Below are 23,902 nucleotides of genomic sequence, written 5' to 3'. Positions count from 1 at the left end.
GAAATCTTTGTGAAGCCTCTCTCTCTCTCTCTCTCTCTCTCTCTCTCTCTCTCTCTCTCTCTCTCTCTCTCTCTCTCTCTCTCCTACAGTACTTCGTTAAAGATGACTCCATCATCAGTGAAATGAAGTGTCTGAAGTTTATAATCGTCTGCGAGATCATTAATATCTGGAAAGGTCTCAGTACACTACCATGGTACACATCTGAAGGTCTCTCATTTATTGATGACTCTCCATCTTGGATAGCATGCTCCTTACCAATAAATCCTCAGTCCAGTAACAAATTTAGTTTGATAGTTCACACAATCACACTTCCATTAAAATGCTTGTGTGGTAGCCTAATGCTTTTCGGTTGTGGAGAAATGCCCATCTGCCTGCTTGCCTTGACCCATTGCTTTCATGATATCATATGAGAAAAGTGTGGATTGAGTTTCACTTTAGAGACATTTATTGAATCGACATTGTGTGGAGGAAGCCATTCTGTTAGATATCTCATTACATTTGAATTTAGGGTATGTTCTGAGAGTCTAAAACAGATCAGTGTGAAATTTATTGGACAGTGCTTATGTGGATCATTTCTGCTAAAGAAGACAGATGTGAATATGTGCAGTCTTCAAAGTGCTTGGCACATTTGTTGTTTGAGGGATCTGTAGTATGTTATGATTAAAAGGGTTTTTGAGAAAGACCTAAATTCTATACAGAATGTAGTAGGGATTCCATTACACCTTGTAACTTTACAATTTAATGCTTTCAGATGTTTCTCCACACCACAGACACTAATCTCTATTGTGGTGTGAGAATTGAACCAGGATAGTGTGCGTGGATTTTCCTCTGGAAAGAAACAGTTCAACATTTGCGTTGCTATACTTAATTCAGTTCCTGTATCACCTGTGAGTATTCTCTAAACAGTACCACCAGATGTCCACATAGCTGAAGGGACAGATTTATTGGTGCGCACGCGTGCAACCTCCCCCACCCCCCCCACCCACCCTACACCCTACACACACACACACACACACACACACACACACACACACACACAATCTGAGCAGCCAATAGACTTGTTCCTCACAAACTTCAAGAAAATTGTGCTAATCCTGCCTAATGAGGTATTAGAGAAACTTGTTTCATTTTTTGCCTGACCCATTATATTCAAGTCAGGAAAGTTAATGGTGACCTCATTGGCATCACACAGGAAATAATGCTGTGACTTTTCTAACTGAATATATGATGTTTCGTGTAAGAATCTGTTCTGGTCCTAACATCATTTAAAGAATATAGCATGCTCTTCTGGAATTTTCCTATGTAAGTGGAATGTTTTTAAAGTACAAAAATAGTTTTTTATTGAAGTCTTCTGTGGTCATTTAGGCATCTGTGTCCTTAGCCCTAAAATTAATACTTTTGAAACATCTCTGATGTGCGTTGCCACAGCAGTGGCACTCTAAACCTGATGCAGAACTTAGTAACACCGGTCTCAGTTTGTACCAGTATGTTTTAAAATTTTGAGATTGTGCAAGTGTACCATCACAGCAAAATAATAAATTAGCATTTATGCCATACCATACCTGAGCTCATGCTGTTCAAGTTTCGTAACACGAGCTATGAGACACATGATTCTTTCTGTACATGTCCTGCCAGTGCATAATTCTGAAACTGTTAATTGTGAATGTAGTATTTGCCAATGTTTATTAAAATTTTTAATTCCTTTGTTACAGATCCAGGAGCCGTGGTAGTCGTTCAAGGAGTCATTCTAAATCAAAGTCTGTTGGCCGTTACAAATCGCCATCTCGTTCAAAGTCAAGATCACGCTCAAAATCAAAGTCCCGTTCAAAGTCAAGATCACGCTCAAAGTTAGTGTTTATCATGAAACTTTTACTGTTTCATTGAATATAATACTTAATTTGAATGCTTAATTGTATGGTCGTTGCTGATCACTCTTTCTTGTGTGCCATGTAATGTTCACGATGGCCAGCCTGTTGAGAACTAGGTAAGCTTTATTAACTGATGGGAATTATTATTCTGCTCACTGCTGTTGGTACTACGATAAAGCATTAGTTAACACACAAACTGTTAGAGGTGGTGTGGAAATAATTACAGGTATAATGGCTTAGTGGTGAGATCTTACAAAATCAAAACTGGGAAGTTGGTTACCGTTGATGTTTACTAATCTTTGGCTCACTTATCTGTAGATGCAGGTCCCATCTTCCAATGTACAATTATTGATATATGTTTAACAGAACATACAATTTTGGGACAATGGTGGAGCAATGAACAGTTGGTGGTGTCTCCAATCAATCAGGTTTGGGATACAACGGAGCCATTATAAATGACATTTTACTTCTGAAAACCCACATTCATTCAGAAACGAGTAAGAAACCAAGGGCTACTGAATAAAATCAATTAAAAAATAGTTTTTCTACTGTTATTTATTTTGGGGTAGGTAATGCAACTGATAATATAAAAAGTCCACGATGGGATAACAACACAGAAAGAGTAGATTGCTATAACATTTCATCTGGCTTCCTCAGCCAGTTATAGGGGAATCTTCAGTTTAATGTTAGCTCCAAACTACGGTGCAGCTTCATACTTTTCACACAAATGAACAAGGTGAAGGTGGTGAAAGAATAACTGAAAGAAACATCAGGACAGACTATGGGTTGAACACCCCCCCTCCCCTTCCCATCAAGATCCTTTGATTTGAAGTTGACACTTGGCCCCACAATGTGTGTGGAATGTTAAGTGATTGAGATGAGGTTAAGAAGATTATTAAACTTACTTTGTGTAAGATTAATAATGGATTACATTCAGATTAATCCAGATAAATCTGGTTAAATTGTTACTGTTCAGTCTATATTAACATCATGGCAGACTGAATCAGTAGCAAAAGAAGGAAAAATATTACCGGACAGGAGAAGTTTTCTGAAGTCCAGTCTGACATAATGTTCAAATTCAGTGATAAGTAACTACATTTTTAAGCATTGAAAACAAAGATAATACAGTAGATTCAGTCTGTGACACAAGATTAGTAATAGTATTTTTGTGAAAATGTGGTGTAATGCAGTGACTTTGTCAAAATGTGCATGGTGAGGCCACAGTGTCTGTCCAGACCAGTCCCCACGACAAAGGGAGGGAGGGAGGGGGGGGAGAGAGAGAGAGAGAGAGAGAGAGAAATGAAATTAATCCTTTAATTCTGATCAGATTTGAACTCTCAATAAAATTCAGAGGAAATTGATGCCAAACAGACAGGTAGGTCAATTAATTAATAAGTTGTCAATCATAATTACTCAATTAATACTACTGAGCTAATTTTCCCAGGTCTGCAGCCACTACTGAGGTATTGCCTAAGTAGAGGACGATGGTTGGAGGGGCAGGTTAATTTTGGCATTCCTAATTTAATACAGAAAATGCTCGAGAAGGCAAAATCTAGGTTGGTCCCATGACTGTGTTGTCGAATTATCTTTGAGGCCATGTGGTTGTAGAGGTACACACAGTATACCACGTTTTGGGAAACTTTGCTAACTTGGGCCACCCACCTTAAAGGCAAGAACTCTGCCACCCCAATCAACTGGAGCAGGGAGAATGGTTACACTTTCAACTTCCATTATATTGCCTACAAGGACCTTCTTGTATATTGCTGAGGAACACTGGAATTCGTTGACAGAATCTTGAAACAGTCTGGAGAGCAGCTGTCCACGCCATTTTGTTTCAGTTATTAAGGATGTCGATATCGTGAGATTAATCATGCAGCACTTACTGCCATTTTGTGGCAAGTGTTGCCTTTCATTACCTTGTGAGCAGCCTTGTGTTAATCATCCATGAGATGCTCATGATGTTTACAATTACGAAGTACACTGCAACTATGAATAAGAATTATTAGCTGTTCAGTATTTTCTTATACAATGGGCTTTGTCAAAAAGTTCAATTACAGTATAAAGATGGTTGTATTCTCTTAACAATGTATATATAAATCATATGAATGATAGTGTAGTACAATAGCACACATTTGGAATTTTATATATTGTTAATTTTACAATAAAAAAGAAAACATTCTACAAATTTATATTAAGCAGGGAGTATCCATGTTGATGACATTATGTCATTATCATATACATGTTGATGACATTATGTCATTATACTACTATATTGATACAAATGTAGAGCACTCGAAATGGTCTATTATGCCTATATGTCAGATATTGTTTTTCCATATTTAGGTCCTACTACAGGCAGAGGTACCTTTCTCTATGTTAAAACAGCAAATCTGCCATATTACAATCTTTATATTCATCAACTGAGTAAAATGTTTTACCTTTGAGCCATTGACCCAGTGTTGTCTTAAATTTATTTTTAGATACTGTTTGTACAATTTTAGGGAGCATATTAAACAGAGGCCTACATATTTATAACTATTATGTATCTTGGACAATGTAGTGTATGGCAGAAGAATTGTATGGTTTTGTCTTGTATTATGGGTGTGGACAGATGACCTAAGGGGATATTGAGCTATGTTTTCTTTTGCGTGTAATAAGCAATAATAGATGTACAAACAAGGAACTGTCATGATGCTAAGTTTTTTGAAATGTTCCCTGCATGTATCCCTAAGAGATAAACCCACTATACACCGAAGAGCTTTTTTTCCATCTGAAAATTGATACTGAATTGAGAATTTCCCCAGAGCAGAGTACTATATGAAATATGGGGATGGATATAAGCAAAATATGAATACAGCAGTAAGTTTTGGCTGACATTATTCCTAAGCTTATAAAGTAGGAACATAGCATGTGCAAGTTTAGAATGACTGCATCTGTGCTCCCATTATATTTGTGCTGAGAGTACTGGTGCTGCAGATAGACATCTAGTGTTGTAAGCTCTATTGTCATATACTTGTTGCTATCACATTCTTGATACATGGTTAGCTTCTCCAATGTGATGTTTGGTATTAATTCATTTTGTGCTCTTGCTGAAGACATTATTATTTGTGTTAACTTTTTCTTTGGACTTACCCTACAGCAAGTCTGCTGCTCATCTAGCAGCTGCTTTATTGTGAGTGATACATTAGGAAACATGTCACGGGGCTTCCTCGTCAGTTTGTCCATTTCTGAATAGATTCATTGCCAGATGCTGCTGACTTCCATTGGTCTGTAGCTTCCCTGCTGTCCCTCTATGAAGTTGGACACCTGGGGCAGAAGATCCACTCTGGAATGATGTGCTAGGGAGCAATGATAATTGTGAAGTTACTTCATTCTCTTAAGAGAAGAGATAAGAGATCTCTGCCATAGCTACATCTATTCAACCAACCAGCCAGCCAGCCAACCAACCAACCAACCCACATACTACAATGCGGTAGAAGAGGAATCATAATTTGTGGATGGTCATGGGGTCCCAGGTTTGATTCCCAGCTGGGTTGGGCATTTTCTCTGCCCGGGGACGGGGTGTTTGTGTTGTCCTCATTATTTCATTGTCGTCATAATTTGTGACAGTGGCTAGATTGGACTGTGTACAAACACTGAGCTGTGTAAAAATTGGGACTTTGTATGAGCACTGATGACAGTGCATTTGAGCTCCCCACAAACCAATCATCGTCGTCATAAATTGTGGGCAGAAATGTATTAAAGAACTTACTTTGGTAGCTGAAAGTTAATCAGAAGTTAATGTATTCCAGCATGCAGGTAATTAGTGTGTGTTTGACTGGACATATTTGCATGTTTCAATTCTGTCAATTGCCAGTCATATTTCTGTGGGCAGTATTTCAAACTTATAATGGTTCCGTACCTCACTCTTACCTGGGAAAGTAATAGTGAAGGTAATCTTTCAATATACTATTCATTTCTAAAACCATCCACACCTACACCTGATGTTTATAGAATTTAATCTCAAATGCATGTAATTATTTTGGACAGTTCTTTGTGCTGACATTTTTGCTGAAATGAAGAGGTATTTTGGGATATGCATTAACAATGCAAACTGTTGCTTTACTGATTTCATGTTTCATTACTGATGTTGATAGTTTAGGAAAAGTATCTGAATCTATTTGTCATAAATGTACAACATGAAACTTAAAATTCAGCATCAACAATGGTTCGTTTTGGTACATTACATGAATGATTGTGAATAGTAGGATTACTGGTCAAATTATTAGCTACAGAAACATAAATGAAGGTGTAAGAGAATGGGAGCAGACAACTTCTCTTCGCATGCCCCCTCCCCCTCCTCCACACACACACACACTCACACTCACACTCACACTCACACTCTCTCTCTCTCTCTCTCTCTCTCTCTCTCTCTCTCTCTCTCTCTCTCTCTCTCTCTCTTTATATAAGTTATACAAAGTATTGAAGAAATGCTTAATATACTTTTGTTTTGCAGTTATTTTTAATTTACCTTTTTCTTGTGGAAATTGTGTTTTTAGCTGTACATGATAAATTGTATTTCCTTTATATTTACATCATCATCAGTTTGACATTACAAATTGACACTTTTTGAGTAAAATGTGACTTAAATTTGGACAATTTGTTTTCCTGTAAATACTGCTTTATTCTCAAGTAGCAGACAGGAAGATAACTATGTAGAACAAAACTGTTCCATAGGCTCTCTGACCCTTTGTTGTCCTCACTAAGTTTCTAGACTGTTGATGGCTTCTGCTGTTCAGCAGCTCTAGTAAGACACTGATTGCATATGTGAAGAAAGTGATTATTGTGGTGCAACACCCAGCAGGCATGACTCAGACCTATAGTCCAGTTTAAAGTAGTTGTCACTTGATGATTAGGCTCCAAAGTTGTGGCATTGTTGTCAAGTAGTCTGCAGGCAGCTGCCACAGTGCATCACTCTCCGCGGTGATAGAAAATCACTTTAAAGCCTGTATCTGCCACAAAATATAGTAAAAAATTTCAAATTCATGTACAATGTAGACTATTTCTCTCGCAGCATATCAAAAATCTGTTTCTAATTTTAATCTATCCTTAAGTTTAATCTTGAAAAGAGTTACGTTAATTTTTTTGAAACAGACTAAATTTTCCTCATTGGTAAGCAGCTTCAAACTTGTCATATATCAAAAACTCGTGCTCTCAAAATACTTTCCTGTCTTTGATTACTAAAATATCTTGCTCAGCATCAAATCTAGAAATTCATGTATACTGTCACCCTGTGGTATCTCTCAACTCATCAGAAATCTTCTCTTAAATTTAATTTGGGCTGGCGTTGCGTTAGCTATGGAAACGGGAGAAACTTTCACATGCAGAAAAGTTTCCTTATCATTACATATCTTGAAAATATTACACATATGAAATATCTTCACGTCCACACAAAATGAAATATATTTAATATACAGTCTAACTTACTTAAGGAGATATATAAGGTGTAACGTAACATAAGGAGATGATTTTAGCTGTCTGAACAGTATTCATTAGTCTCGCAACAGGAAAGAGAAATTGATTGAAATAAAATCAAAAACACCAGATTTAATCGAAATAAGATGTTCATTAAAGTAAACTATATACTACACACTAATCAGATAATGGGAAGAGACAGGTCAATTGAGTCAGTTCGTTGAACTATTAGTGTCTTGGCTCGTAGTGACAGATATTATCAAGTCCTCTACACACTGTTATAATACTCTTCCATTGTTGCATGTTTCCTTTATAACTCCTTTCTCAGTCTTCTGGTGTCACTTTTTCAAATGCCTCTTTCAAAAGTCTTTCCACTGTGGTCAATGTAAATTTTTTATTTTCTGCAGCAGTTTGGTGTCTGACATTACCCTTAGTCGGTTATGTTTTGTGGAAGTGGCAATGGTATGAAGGCAGCCTGAGCACTTTATGCCTGCAATCTTTTTCCTTAACTCTGTGAACTGGGTTCTTGGACTAAAGTTGTGGACTAAGTTCTAATGATTCTGCCTGTGTCAAGCTACTGTCAGACCATATCATAATTTTCTCTAGCCCACAAATAATGTAGTTTTTCTTCGCTGCATTTTTGGGGATCTTGTATTGTATGACCAAATGCTGTGGCATGTTATCCATGACAGTTACAGTTTTTAGTCAGGTTTTGAAGCACTGTGTCTTCAAACCGCTTCACAAGAATGATGTGGTTCATCTCATCATTCTAGTTGAAGGTCTTGTTTGAAGTGAATAACACCAGACAGTTAGAAATAAAACCTTTTGAATTTCTGGCTTATGCTGCAATTATTGATTTTCCCCTGGTGATCGGAGCTCCCATACGACTGCTGCCACCAGACCACCTCCTCCCCCCACCCTATTCACCCAGGTTTCATGTAGCCAAATTATGTCCCTATTAATTCTCTAACAAAACAGCATTGCCGGGCTGCAATATCTTGGTGTTCCATTATTAACTTTCACCTAAAAATAGATTCCTATAGGAATCCAAACTTCTTCATGAGTCTTAGTGAGACTGTTTAGTATCCTGAAATAGATCCTAGCTGCTGCAAAGTAGTATGTAGCTTTTTGAATGCCGGGTACTCTGTCCTTAAATAATATGCATATTTCTGACAGTGAAATGCATCCTCCTGAAAAGAATTGTGATTTGTAACGACCTTCTCCAGGTGCCTTTTTATCCAAGGTGCCTCCAATTTAGGTGATTTGTCTGGTTTTTCTTTTGCAAAATTTCTCTTTATAGATTCTTATCACTGATTTGTAGAGCAGTTGCAGTTTGCTCCACCACTGTATCTAAAGGAAGTAGAGGTGCTACTACATTCTCTCTCTCTCTCTCTCTCTCTCTCTCTCTCTCTCTCTCTCTCTCAAAATATCCTCTTCTGAAACACATGAATTTGTGCGACTGACTGTATAACCACACAACGTCCCAACATTTTTTTGAAAGTTTGCTACGAGTGTGTAGCCTCTGTCTGCCCCTCTGTCGACTACTTTAATCTTACATCATAAGACTTATGAAGCCAAAAGTCCCAAATCTAGTACTAAAATGGCTCATAGAGAACTGGGTGGCACACTGCTTCAGGCAGTGCAGCGGAAGTGGCAACTCTGTGGGAGCTGACAGTGCCAGGCTTCCATTGGTGTATTGGTGGTTGGTTGAGCCAAGCACCCATGGCATGTCAAGTGACAAGTAGTTTAAATCACGATATAACGTACAGGCAATGTGGGTACGATGTTAAATGATCAAAGCTACGTGGAAAATTACCATGGTCTAAGCTTATTTATGGTAGGCTACGGTAGTTGTAAAATTCTAATAACAAAAAATTACACCATACATGATACTTGCTACAGGGTGTATATGACCCGGGAAATCCAGGAAAAACCTGGGAATTTCTTCATCTGGGAGAAAACTGGAAAGAACCCGGGAATTTTTCATTGTTTTAGCTTTCAGTTAAAGTTTTGTAATTTTGACTGCAGAATTGATTCTCTAGCAAAGAATGTTACTGTATCCTGCTACTGGAGATTGATACTGCAGCAATAAAATATAAATGAGAGGGAAAAAAATAAAAATTTAGTGGCAAGGGAAATGTGCAGTTTACGACAGCAAAACACTGCACACACGTGTGTCTGCAAATGGTAAAAATATGTCAAAGGCTGTTGGGCGCAGGCTGTAAGTCTTCGTAACAATAAACTGGTTGCTATGAGCATGATGTCACAACTGTTCACATTAGGTTCGTTTGAGCAGTTGCCAGCAGTCTGTTGCGCATGCGCATTTGACTTGCGTATTAAGCAGTACCTTCTCCCGCCACTTGAAGTTTGGCTGTTAGCTGTATTGGTAGTAGCAGCAAGCAGTCAGGTGCAAACGAGAAAAATTTTTCTCGCGCGCCCTAGCTGCCAGATTCGCGGTTGCACAGAGTTCTCAGAGTTGTGGAGGGGAGGGGGTTAGTCTCCACGTGACCCGTGTTTACGGTACGTGATTTCGCTCTCTTCGTGTAGAGCTCCCATGTCAAATGAAAACAAAACGGATTTCTGTGGCCGGGAGCTATCAAGTGAACTAAAATACAATCACATAATTACGGAGGGCAAAAATATATTATTAATTTCAGTTTTCTGATTTTATTTTATTTCCAAGTCAAGCATTAATCGCCTTGCCGAACAATGAAGTTATTTTTGCAAGTTTGCTAAAGAAATTCTGCTGACGCAATCATTTTATTTGAAACAAAGTGTTTCATTCTACAGTATTGACTAGTTCCAACTGTTTGCTGAATTTAAAGTGCTGTTTCAAATGCACGTTATCATCTTCTGCCATGTATGACATTATCCCATAATAAAGAACCAAAAATTAGATCGTAGAGTACTGGTACTCCAAGAAAATTCACATCCAAAAAACCACACTGAATAGCTTAATATCAGATGGGACCTACTTCATTGTGAATCTGGAAAAAGTCAATTTGCACTTCAAGCATTTTAGTATGGATTACGAAATTTCGATGCTCTTAGGAGTATCCTCTGATGCCCTGTTTCTTTTATGGTGTAATCTAAGCTCTCTTAGTGCTTTACACACACGAACATGCGGGCTTCCTACACCACTGCAGTTGCACACGCACAATGTGTTTTCTGGCGCTCTCCGGTAACTGGTAAATCGAACCTATTTCTAACAGTCTCCGGGTAGTATTGCGAATGGTGGTTAGAAAAGTGTTACTTTCAAAGTAAATTTCTTTTTAGGCAAGATGAATTATGTTATGTGTGAGCATTTGTCATAATTTTAAATTTACTGGCACATTTGTGTAATGTATCTTAAAGCATAACACACGAGAAAAAGATCAAAATTACATGTGAAAGCTTAGCTTCTGTTGTAGCGTATTAATCTTAGAGACCAATATTATATGTGAAAGCTTACCTTTTCTTGTAGATATACGGCACTGTGTACGTTAATGTAAACTGTTAACTTTTCCTCTTGTGTGTTCGCGCTATGTAACCTGTGATCTTGCTATTGGTTGACTATAACCTGTGTGCTATGCTCTGAATAGCTGCTGTCATCGGCTAGCGAGATCTCGTGGCTTGAGATATGACGCCTACAAAAGGACAACGGAGCCTTGGTTGCAACGCTCCTGAAACTAACGCGCTGTGTTTGGTGCAATTTGAATTTATACTTCCGTAATATGAAAATATGCTGCAAATCAAAGGTGTTTCCAAACGTGTGTAGTGTCTCTTCCCCCCCCCCCCCCCCCCCCCCCCCCTCCCCCCAGGCCCCCAGGAAGTTCTACACGATCATATAAAATGTTAACCATTCAAATGATTGATAAGTTTTACAGTTCCGAGGGAAAATATACGGAAAACATACTGTCACTTAGCACAGAAAAGGTGCATTTTCACCCGGGGAAAAAGCATATTTTTTAAATGGGATATTCGGGAGTAATCCGGGGAATTTTTTTTTCCCTTGTCCCCGTATACACCCTGTTGCTACCTCTCTTCCTCTTACAGAGTCATGTATATTAGGAATGCTGCAGCAGATTCTTCAGAGTGAATCAGGGCAAAAAAATGGAGTAATAGGGAACTTTTTTAACCCGTGTAAGACCGTGGTATAGGAAATTTCACTGGCTTTCATTATAGTCTGAATGTCAAAACATTAATTTACGTTGAGGCTATCACCAACAGCTCACATTAAAGTATGGTCAAGTTAAACATTTTTGGTAATGATTGCATGACATTTTGTTTCTCTTGTTTTTTTCCTCTACACGTGTGTAGGATGTGGGAAATCTTGTGCAACATTGTTGTTTCAGAATATGTAAATGAGGAATACACATTAATCACATCTTATTTCCATTAATTAATGTAGCTAATGGTCTGCTCTAGTGTAATTATGTTAATAATACAAACATTTTTTATTTAAGTTCTTAGATAAAACTGTACGAACCATTAGTCACCATTGTTTGTAGAGGGGACACTAAAGGATGCAGGACTTAACAATGTCTCCTTCCACAATTTGATTCCCATTCTTAAAATATCTCAGAAATCTGCTGTTCCAGCCATAGAATGACCATTTACAAACCTGCTGCCTTATTGAACACACATTATGTGATGGCCTTGGTCACACAGGCTTGCCTTTGCGGAGTCTTGTACTCTGGTCTGCTGTACTCTGCTCTTTATAAAATTACCTTTATAGTATTACCAAAGTCTCTGGGCTGTTCACAGCAACAACTGGATGTAAGTTATACACACTCTCCCAGTCTGATATTGACCAACATGATCATTGGTTTTAGGCACAATTGAAGATCTTACTTACAAACTTAAATGTCTCCACCTGAGACCAGTATTCAATTTGTTGATGTCTAGTTACATGTTTTAGCATCACAATGTTTTACTTTTATTTTCAAAGTAATAATTGTTGTTTAAAACAATATTTTTCCAAATTTGCAAATTTGTGTGCAAGCTATAGAAACTTTCATAATTCATACGTTTGTTGAATTGTAGAGTTCTGAGATTGCATAGGAGACTAGAAGGCATCATGCTGGCATTTACTTATTGAGTTTTTAGTGAAATTTTGGGATTGTGTGCAATACAAAAACTTTTGAAGGCTAAATACAGAAACGTCCGTACCATACACCTGAAAGAGGCTATATAATAGGTCAATATATATCTAGTGATATTTGTCAGCCTGTTCTAGTTTGTAAACACAGTGATGAATGCTGCTGAGCAATAAAATCATAAAGAATTGTTAACAAAGCTTAACATGCAGTGTTTTGTGTTCATAAATAAAGCCTAAATGGGACAGTTTTATTAAAAACACTACTCTGGTACTGAAAACTGCAAGAAAGAGAATGAACAATGATCATTATTTTCAGTGGCTTTTTTGTGTGAATTCTTTGGGTTTAATGGAAAATACATTCTTACACAGAATGCGTAACAGCACTCAGAAGGGTGAATAATGTTAGTTTAAATAAATTAAACATTATCTGATTCATTATGCTCTTAATGTCAAGATGTTCTTTTAGTCCAAGCAAATGCTCTTGCCAAGGAATAATGATTAACTTATTCTTATCACTTTACAGAATCTTAAGTATAATGTAAATTTTTCTTAAATCCAGTAAACGGTGCTTGAAATCATGTAAATTGGGTTTGATTTATTAATTTAACAAGTATTATACTTGTTACTTGTTTTAGGTGGCATTATATGTAAAAGTCCTGTGATTTAACTCCGAAACACAGTGTAGCTTATCTGTCACGAGAATCGGTATAAATACCGCGACTGCACCTGGGCTCTTCAGTAGTTGTGTACTCACCTGATGATGGCCGGACGTCTCTGGGCCGAAATATCGTGGCAGAATGTCGACGGGATCCGGCTGCATACCCGGAAATTATTAGAAGAACAAATACGCCGGGAAAATTTCAGAAGTCACATGTAAAATTTGATTCATATTGGGGGAGGGGAGGAGGGGCAGGGGGGGGGGGGGAGAGAAAGAGAGAGAGAGAAGACTTAATTTATTTGTTCATTCTAACATTTTCCTGGGTTTTGAAAAAGTTCTTTTTTTTCCCAAACAGATCGGAGGAGCGGTTTGATGTAAAGGCAAAATCGCGGTCACCGTCGAGCTCGGGGTCTCGTTCAGAGACTAGACAGAGATCTAAATCAAGATCTTTATCGAGACCAGAGATGGAGGAGATGGATGGTGAGTCTGGGTGAGTACTTAAAATAAGCTTAGCAAGCATAGTTCTGTTGTGCTTTTGAATAGTTTGTATGATGTGATCTGTTAGCTCCAAATAACAACTCATTATTACTGTGATAATAGTTTAAAAATACTAATTGTCCAATGCAAAATGGCAATTTAGGAGTATTTTCACACAGTGTGATATTTTATTTTACAGTGAGAAGTCTCCTTCAAGATCACCCAGCAGGGATGGGAGCAAATCGCCCAAGTCCACCCGTGGGTCTGAATCCCCCAAGAGAAGTGGTTCAGAGTCACCTGATGAAAAAGCCGATGATGAGTAAGAGTTCATTGCTGGTGTTCTCTTGTGGAGGATGACAGTGCAGATAGACTCTGTAAATTTATATTCAGTATTGGATATTGAAAATCTGAATATTGCAGAAAAAATTCCGCCTGTGAAAATAAAGTTCCAGTGATTGATGTGCAAGTACACACAGGGGAAGGTAATTAAAACAAAAATGACATTAGGTAACCCTGGAGTGAGTACTGTACACAAAAGGGTACAAAATGTTGTGGTGTCTCTTGTGTAGTATGTGAGCTCTGAACTGTTTCAAAGTTTGGTATTCAGAATTTCCCACTGCAAGTAAATATTCATCATGCAAGAGTGAAAAGTGTTTTTACACATCTAATTAAGTGGTTTGTAAAAATTACTTTTAAAAACCAGGATAGACAGAAACAATTCCTCTTGTGTAAGGCCGATCTTAATGCTGAGAGAAAGAGAGAGAGAGAGAGAGAGAGAGAGAGAGAGAGAGAGAATTTTACAATAGACTGTATACTGCTTGGTCCTTTGCCCTGCCGGCCGGAGCGGCCGAGCGGTTCTAGGCGCTACAGTTTGGAACCGCATGACCGCTACGGTTGCAGGTTCGAATCCTGCCTCGGGCATGGATGTGTGTGATGTCCTTAGGTTAGTTAGGTTTAAGTAGTTCTAAGTTCTAGGGGACTAATGACCACAGCAGTTGAGTCCCATAGTGCTCAGAGCCATTTGAACCTTTGCCCTGTTATGTGTGAGCCCAAAATAACATTCTAGAAGCATTCAACATTAAAACATTTACCTACTTCCTAAGTACAGGGTAAAATGTGTAGCACAAATAGCACTATACAGGGTGTTTCAAAATGAACATACTGATTTTAATGCGTTGTAGCATTTATTATTATGTTAAACTTACAATTGTGAATAACACACAAAATGAAAGAGCAACTCCCAAACAATTTTGTTTGTACACCTGTGCGTAATGGGAAGAGTATGGAATGACAGAGTGACTGAAAAACGAGTGCGAGACTTTCACACTTAGCCCAAGAAATATCCCCGCAGAAAGTTTATGGGTGGCAAATCAACTGTAACTGATGTTCCTTATCTTGATGTGCTACAGCTATGACCCGTGCCTCAATGGGAAGAAGCAGAACAACACATCTTTATTTGGGAGCAAGATGGTGTGCCGCCTCACTGGTATAACTCAGTATGCGACTGGTTAAACAATGTTGTATCTGACTGGTGGACTGGGTGAAAGAGGCCAGTTGACACAGCATTTTTATGCATGACCTTCATGTTCACACACATGTTCATTAGTATGTTCATTAGTATGTTCATTAGTATGTTCATTAGTATGTTCATTAGTATGTTCATTAGTACGTTCATTAGTATGTACCTCAGATACCAGCTGATCTATCCGATGTTAGACACAGTGTTATTGCAATACTTACTCCTGATACATCGATAAAGGTATCTGAACAACTTGCCTATCGGCTCGATATGTGTTTGGTGCTCACACTGAGTAATTGTAAGAGAAACTGTTTTTCTCTTTCATTCGGTGTATTATTTATAATTGTAAGGTGAATGTAATACGTGCTACAAAGCCTTGAAACCTGTATATTCATTTTGAAACACTCTGTACTATTAGAATTGATTTGCTGGACATTTCATAGTGTTAAAATATTTCCCAGTGCTGAAATACTGCTACCTTTATAATTGCCATGAGACTGATATTCAGTCTTAAATAGTTTTTTTTATAGGGTTAAAATCCCTCATTTACTTTGTCATTGATATTGCAGCAAGTCAAGCGGTAGGGGTCACTCACCATCCAATTGTAGTTCTCGAGTGCCCCATGCTCGCTATACTTGAAAAAATAGAACACAATTTAACCTCTGTACCTGTGCCCTCATTTCTGTATTCTGTCATATTCTTCTCATGGCCAACTGGTGAATGTTAGAATGTAGTTTACTGTTCCAGAAAATTGTACATAATAGCAATGAAATTTACACATTGACTAGTGTATTTGGCCACTGGAGTATCTTGTATACTACGTGTGTGCTGCAAAACAATTTGGTGTTGGTTATCATGAAGTTAGTCCTACAATCCAAAGACATCACTGTATCATATTTCTATGTTTGTTTGCTACCTTGAATTTTAAAACTTACACTGAATGTAGACATCACATGTTTGATGTAAAGTAGTATTATCACAGAATGAAAGTTTCGAGCCTAAGCATTTGTGCTTTAAGCTGTAGGAAATTCATTGGTCAAAGGTCCAAGCATTATAAAAATGTCAAATTCTTAGAAACAAGTTGTGCTGTGTGTTTTATTTTTTGAAAATGTCTGTATTCATACAAAATGTGTGTAATGTTAATAGTTAACATTTTCCAACATTAACATTATGTTGAATACCAAGACAGTGATAGAGATGACTGACTGTAGTCTGGTGTCTAATTTTAATTACTTAATGAAAATCATGAAGTTCGATTACATAGTGTCTCATACCGGTATGCAATTTGATATTTTAAAGTTATGACTTAGACAGCTTCTTGAGTAAATGTTGTTTGTACAGGCAAAGGTGAATAAAATTTTACAGCAGCAGCAGAACTCTTACAGTGTGGAATTAAGATACGTGTTTCTGGAAGTGACAAAACAATGTAAAAGTGAGAAATATAGCCACTGGTAGCTACACATAGTTCGGTGTTAGTTGACTTTGACACTGTGTGTTTTTGTGGACAGATAGAGACTGCATAGTTTTTCAGTCAAGAAGTTGAAGTTCTCCGACGTTACATGTGAATGAATCCCCTTACTGCATTGTAAGTGTCAGACATAAAAGTGGTAAAATGAAAGATAGAGATTGATTGAATGTGGTGATATATTCTTGTAAAAAGTTTTTGTGTCAACTTTTGGACTTGATTTCATGAGACTGTGATGTGACTGATGTCAGGGTCATTTGACTATTGCATATGAAGAGAATAAGTTACAACAGAAGTGAGAAATTAGTACTCATAAACTTGATCTCACTGCAGAATTACAGGCCTGTACTTTAGTATTGCATTGTGAAGATTGTTTAAATTGGAACCAACGTATTTCCAAAACATTACTTTACAGTGAGTCAAGATTGAAGTTTGTGGAATTTGCTGCTTCTGTATAGACATATGGAGTGCAGTGTGTAGATTTAAAATTGTGGAGTTACAGCGTAACTCTTAAGTTGTGAAAGAAGAAACCTGTTCGTGAAGTTTAACTGGTGTTGTATACTCATTTGTTTCCTGTAAGACTAATAATGGAAGTTGACTTTCCAGATGTTTAAGTTAAAAATTGAAAGAGATCACTAAATTTACAATCAAATTGATTGTATACTTAGAATAGGAAACTGATCAGTAAATTAGAGCTTCAATTGAGGTGTGAAAATTTAGTGTATTTTTGTGGAATTGGTTGAAGACATTGTTGGGGAGAAGGTGACACCTTCTCCAAACCATCTGCAGGGGTCTCATTTATTAGAAAATTCAGATATTGCACCTGTTAAATGAAAGGAGCAACTTTAAAGAAATGAAGGTGCAGTTTCTGCTATTGCATTTAATGACTAGTGTATCTTCCATGTTACACAGTGTTGTAACATTAGATGTTTTGTATCCTAAAACTGTGATGAGTGGTGGTGTTTGTTCAGAAATCTGTTACTTTCAAAGATCTGCTACCTGGTAAAAAGAAAGCAAGTTCCAACTACAAGCAAGGCCCTTGATTGATACATGGTCTCTAGTATAGCATTCATTCATTTCATCCCTCCTCCACACACCACCTATTCCCCCACATGCATCCCCTCCTTTCAGTTCCTCCGTAAACCCCCCTCCCCCCTCTCCAATATTCTGCCACACTCGTCCTCCATTACACACTCAGCTTCCTTGTTAAGGCAGCAAGGCAGTATTTTTCTGTTACATTTAGGACATAGTAGTGATCATAACAACTAAGAAACTGAGATGACGTTTATGCGGGGTTTTAACACAGTTGTAACATTGCCACAGCTACAATTAATGCACTGAATAACAATAATGGTCATAACACATGTTTGATGTACAGATTTAACTAATCTTTCCTTCAGGATCTGGCCTTCCTTCGTCAATAGTTAATAGTTCATTGTAGTCAACCTAAAATATTTGCATTTAAAGTTGAGGCAGTCTCCTAAGTTTATCCCATCCACTGGGGACCATTGTTTAACTTCAGGAGGCACATTGGCATGAGCACAGTAGTTCAGTTGGTTCCATGGGCCTTCTTTCATGTGAAATCTTTGTCAGACCTAGCATTTGGATGTGTAACAACTCAGTAAAATGTACCACATAGTTCCGTATTTAAAGCCATACCTCTCTTTCAGTTTTTTGTTGTATAAATTTGCAGTCCAGTTCAGGGGACAAGGGAAAATATACAAAAAAAAGCAAGTTCCAACTACAAACAAGGCCCTTCATTGATACATAGTCTCTAGTATAGCATTATAGAGCTCTATAAAGTTAAATAGCTCAAGACTGAGTGAAACCTGTTTCACAGCAAGATTTAGTGCAGGACTCAGTTATGCAATGGAAGTTAACAAACAATAAAGTCAGACTGGTACGTGAACCCTGACTCTTCCCTTTTATGGGTAGTAGCCGTAGTGAGTCAGCTATCCAAACATGACCTATGATCCAACTGGAAAGTATGAACTACCAGTAGCTTTGTTTTACTTCCCAAATTCTTTAGACAGTCTCTTGTATGCCTTGCTCGGCTAACACCTCTGGGAGAAAGGAACTAGGATAGGCACTATTAGATCATCGTTCCTGGATGCATTGAGTGTCATCTGTTAATTTTTCAGTAAGAGCATTGCTCATGAAAGCTGGGAGTCTGGGCTGAAGTTTGTCTGGATCACAGTTCAATGTTGGGAAGCCTTATAACTGTATATATTCAGCTGCAGAGTGAAAATTAATCCAGGAAATTTCACAATGTATGTTGCAGAGTAATATTGACCTTTTTGCGAAAGCTGGAAAGTAACTACTGAACAAAAGAGATCAGAAATCAAAGATGACTGGTACATACCTAAGTTGAACAGATATGGGCATCTACCATAATATGTTACAAACAGACGTGTGTTTTGACCAATATGCGTAATGGCAAATAGAAAATGTTCCCCATCCATTCTCTCTTTGCCAGTTACTAATTTACCCCATTAAAACACCTTAATGACCATTGATCCCTGTACCTCTGCATTAACTTACCATGCAATCCTTTGGGTTTCTGTCCCGTGTTGCACAATTACCATTCATGTGTTTATTTTAATGAGACTGTGAACTCGTGAGCATTGTTGTACTTGGTATTCACTTGAAAATCTTTTTTTTAGAAATCCTCAATTAATATGATTAAGCAGGTCTTGTCTGTACTGTCAATACAGCATCACTAATTTGATTTAAAAAAATTCAACAGTTCTGCTGGAAAAGTTGGTAGTAAGTTACAAATTTCCTTTGTTATCCATCATTTAATGGCTGCATTTCATACATTTACTCCTCTGCCATAGACTGAGGACAGCTTATTATTCCTCAATTTTCAATGGAGGTGGGAATTAAATGAGAAACCTTTCATATGTCAAGTTACTTGCCATATCTCAAACTTATATTTGTATGAGACAGACCTATAATTACTGTGAATTATATTGTTTGTTGGGATTATTACTTTCATGAAGACTGGTGTTTCTGACAAGAAGAATTAAGTTAATTGTGAAAGTGTTCCTGATTTAGCATTACTTTGTTGACTTTATTTATTGTTTAAGTTTTAAATTTATCAAACAAGAAATTACTCGTGTCCCTGACTTAGGGTGGGCATCATTTATTATTATGTCGGGAATTTATGATGTCTGGAAGTATCCAAAAAATTATGGAATAATCATCACATGTTCTGTCTTAAAAGTTTCACAATACATTAAAAAGGATGTGCTTCTGATAATTTTGACACAGTACAATTCTTAAGAGAGGATTTTCAGCTATTACTGATGAGTTTATCTTAGAAATTAAAATTTGAATTGATGTGTGTTAATGTGCTTGCTTCATAAGGACATAGCTTTTTGAAAACATAAAATATTAGATTATTGCCCAAATGATGTGGTAATAATTTAGTCACTTCAGACACAAATTAATGTAACTAATTGTTGAGAGTAAAAATTGAATGATCAAGTATTAAAAGCTTAAAGTATATTTAACTTGCTTGATGTGGTACGTATCTGAGCAGGTCGCGGTAAAGCTGATACGAAGAAAATTATTGTGCTTTAGTAAGAAAGGAGCTACCAAAATGGATGTGTACCCTAAGTTGGGGATTGCCTGTAATTTCACTGAGGTAAAAACTGTTGATCCAGAGTTTTAACTAGAGACTTAAAAGTAATGAAGTAACAATAGACTGTGAATGTGCAGGGCACAGAAGTGAACATGGCATTGCAGTAATGGTGATAAGTGTGTGATGTGTAGATGTGTCTGTGTGAAATTTTGTAACTGAATTTGTGTAACTTTTACATCTTTGAATTCCTTTTTAAAATTCTTATTGTTATAGATGTTTCTTGTGTTAGAAATGCTGCTGGTGTCTGAGCTGAGTGTGTCCAGAACATTGTAGCAAGTGTCTCAATAAATTATCGATGGAAAAATTAATTTATTCAATATGAGTTTACAGCAATAGCAACCATATGCATTTTCCTGAAGTATGTTCCAAAAGAAAAGTTGCAGGAGTTGTGTGTGGAATATTTCCATCATTTATTGTATTTACTTCAGTCTTGGTACAGTTTTTTTAGATGTTTGTATTTACCATTGGACAAGAATTTACACCCCCCCCCCCCCCCCTCCTCCCATGTACATGCCAGCTGCCACAGTATATTGATAAATTTCAGATTAAATAACACAAACTGTAACTGTAGGATCCCTTTAGACAACTTAACAGATAAGTCTGTAATTAGAACTAACTGTTTGAAGACACTTAATGTAAAATTAAGTTCCATTTTAAATTGTTAGACCTTGTCATCCTAAACTATTAGGCTAGCCAAGTAACAAAACTTTTGAGATTCTGAGGAATGTGATATTTTATCTTAGTGAATATAGGCTGAACATATGTTAAAGAAAGGCAAAACTTTGTCCTATAACTATTAAGAATCATTAATGCCTGTTCAGAATTACCACTACTACTACTACTACTACTACTACTACTACTACTACTCAATAGACTGTGTTTGAGTTGCACTATGCAGTCATTCCTGCCATTTTCTAAACCAATGCTCAAAAATTTACGTTTGAATAGCAGTTGCTTTTTCCTGATTGTGAAGTGGCCATCAGTTGACTGAAGATTACTTTCAGTCAGGCTGGCCGGTTATCGTAACTGTTGGTATTCGTCAAGAAATACCATACTGTACATACCAAGTCTTTTGGAGTCACTACAGAAAGTTTCCAATCTCAAGTGAATAATTTGGAAAATGTTGAACAACAAAATTCAGTGACCACAGTTGTTAAAACAAAAAACCTTGTGGTTTTTTCAACACAAAAAAAATGTCGGTGTTCACTGAACTTGTTTGTTCTGTGATTTTTGTGCCACATTATTTGGGAGATCGTACTACAAATGCCCTTCTCTTGTGTCCAAAATTAAAATTAAAGTAGGAAGTATACTGTTGCTATATCGTTGGTGACATCGAGTATTTATTTATTTTAAATGTCAAGTTCCGTAGGACCAAATTGAGGAGCAAATCTCCAAAGTCATGGAACGTGTCAGTACATGAACTTACAACATAAAAAGTAATAACAGATAAAAATAAATGTTCATGAACGTGAAAGAAAATCAGTCCATAAGTTTAAGCAAACGCTATCAACAATACAATGAGTCATCTTAAGTTTTCAAGGAACTCCTCGACAGAATAGGAGGAGTGACTCATGAGGAAACCCTTCAGTTTCCATTTGAAAGCACGTGGATTACTGCTAAGATTTTTGAATTCGAGTGGCAGCTTATTGAAAATGGATGCAGCAGTATACTGCACACCTTTTTGCATAAGAGTTAAGGAAGTCCGATCCAAATGGAGGTTTGATTTCTGCCCAGTATTAACCGAGTGAAAGCTGCTTATTGTTGGAAATAAAGTAATGTTGGTAACAAGAAACGACAATAAGGAATATACATATTGAGAGGCCAATGTCAAAATACCCAGACTCATGAAAAGAGGTCGACAAGAGGTTCGTGAACTCTCACCACTTATTGCCCGAACTGCCAGTTTCTGAGCCAAAAATATCCTCCTATAATGGGAAGAGTCACCCCAAAACATAACACCATACGACATAAGTGAATGAAAATAAGCAAAGTAGACTAATTTACGTGTTGAAATATCACTCACTTTTGATACCGTAAAATAGTGAAAATGACAGTATTAAGTCTTCGAATAAGATGCTGAACGTGGGCTTTCCATGACAGCTTACTATCTATCTGAACACCCAGAAATTTGAACTGTTCAGTTTCACTATCAGCAAACAGAAGTATATTAGTTACCCATAATACTACAGGGCATATCATTTATATAAATAAGGAACAGGAGTGGCCCCAACACTGATCCCTGGGGCACCCCCACTTGACAGTACCCCACTCAGATCCCACATCAGTTATCACCATTGTGAATAATGACCTTTTGCTGCCTGTTGCTAAAGAGGTGAACAAATTGTGAGCTACTTCCCTTATTCTGTAATGGTCCAACTTCTGGAGCAATATTGTGTGATCAGCACAGTCAAATGCTTTTGTTAAATCAAAAAATACACCAAGCGTTTGAAACTTTTTGTTTAGCCCATCCAGTACATCACAGAGAAAAGACAATATAGCATTTTCAGTTGTCAAACGACTTCTAAAGCTGAACTGTACATAGCAAATCGTGCAATATAAAATGATCAATTAACCTTGCATACACAGCCTTTTCAATAACTTTAGCAAACACTGATGGCATAGAAGTGGGTCTAAAATTATCTACATTATCCCTTTCTCCTTTTTATAAAGCAGCTTTACTACTGAGTACTTTAATCGCTCAGGAAACTGACCATTCCTAAAGCTAAAAATTACACAGCACAGTACTTCAATAGTGTACTAGACACTCCATCATAACCATGAGAGTCCTTAGTCTTCAGTGATTTGATTGTTGTCTCAATTTCCCTCTTGTCTGTATCACAGATGGGTATTTGAGACGCCAATCTCGAAAAGGCGTTTGCTAAGAAATTTATATGATTTCCTGTAGATACTAATTTTTTTATTTAATTCTCCAGCAATGCTCGGGGAAATGGTTGTTAAATACTGTACATATATCTGATTTATCAGTAACAGAAATATTATTGCTGCAAACTGACTTTATATCGTCAACCTTGTGCTGCTGACCAGACACTTCCTTGACAACTGACCATATGGCTTTAATTTTATCATGTGAATTAGCTGTTCTATTTGCATACCACATACTTTTTGGCTTGCTAATAACATTTTTAAGCACCTTACAATACTGTTTGTAATGGGCTACTGTAGATTGATTGTGACTACTTCTAACATTTTGATATAATTCCCACTTCGTTCTACATGATATCCTTATCCCACTAGTCAGCCAACCGGGCTGTCCATTACTCCTAGTATCCCGTTTAGAATGTTCTAATGGAAAGCAACTCTCAAAGAGCATGAGAAACGTGTTATGGAAAGCATTGTATTTCTCATCTATATTATCGGCACTATAAACATCTTGCCACTCTTGTTCCTTGACAAGTTTTTAAAAACTCTATTGCTGTTGTATTAATTTTCCTATGTAGTTTGTAATGAAATACGACATTGGTTAGAGTACAAAAACCTTTCAGTGTTAAAATTTGTGCATCATGGTCTGAAAGGCCATTCACCCTTTTACTAACAGAATGCCCATCTAGTAATGAAGAATGAATAAAAATATTGTCTATGATTGTGCTACTGTTCCCCTGCACCCTAGTCGGAAAAAACACGGTTTGCATCAGATTATATGAATTTAGGAGATACACCAACATCCTTTTTCTTGCACAATCATGTACAAAATTAATATTGAAGTCACCGCATAGA

The 23,902-nt window shown here is 37.2% G+C and overlaps 1 protein-coding gene across 8 annotated transcripts in view; it reads left to right on the top strand.

Moving 5' to 3' along the window:
- Positions 1 to 20,475, top strand: part of LOC126297749 (serine-arginine protein 55-like) — a 35,444-nt gene extending 14,969 nt beyond the window's left edge. For all 8 annotated transcript variants that reach the window (XM_049988917.1, XM_049988913.1, XM_049988919.1 and 5 more), the window contains 3 exons: positions 1,713 to 1,847; positions 13,416 to 13,550; positions 13,737 to 20,475. In XM_049988917.1, the coding sequence (XP_049844874.1) occupies positions 1,713 to 1,847; positions 13,416 to 13,550; positions 13,737 to 13,860 (394 nt within the window). In that variant the 3' untranslated portion in view covers positions 13,861 to 20,475. The remainder of the gene's footprint in view (positions 1 to 1,712; positions 1,848 to 13,415; positions 13,551 to 13,736) is intronic.
- The last annotated feature ends 3,427 nt before the right edge of the window (positions 20,476 to 23,902 follow it).

The sequence above is a fragment of the Schistocerca gregaria genome, chromosome X, assembly GCF_023897955.1.
Source record: "Schistocerca gregaria isolate iqSchGreg1 chromosome X, iqSchGreg1.2, whole genome shotgun sequence".
In the NCBI taxonomy this organism is placed as follows: domain Eukaryota; kingdom Metazoa; phylum Arthropoda; class Insecta; order Orthoptera; family Acrididae; genus Schistocerca; species Schistocerca gregaria.
Note: the sequence above shows the minus strand (reverse complement) of the source record. Positions and strands in the feature narration are given on the sequence as shown.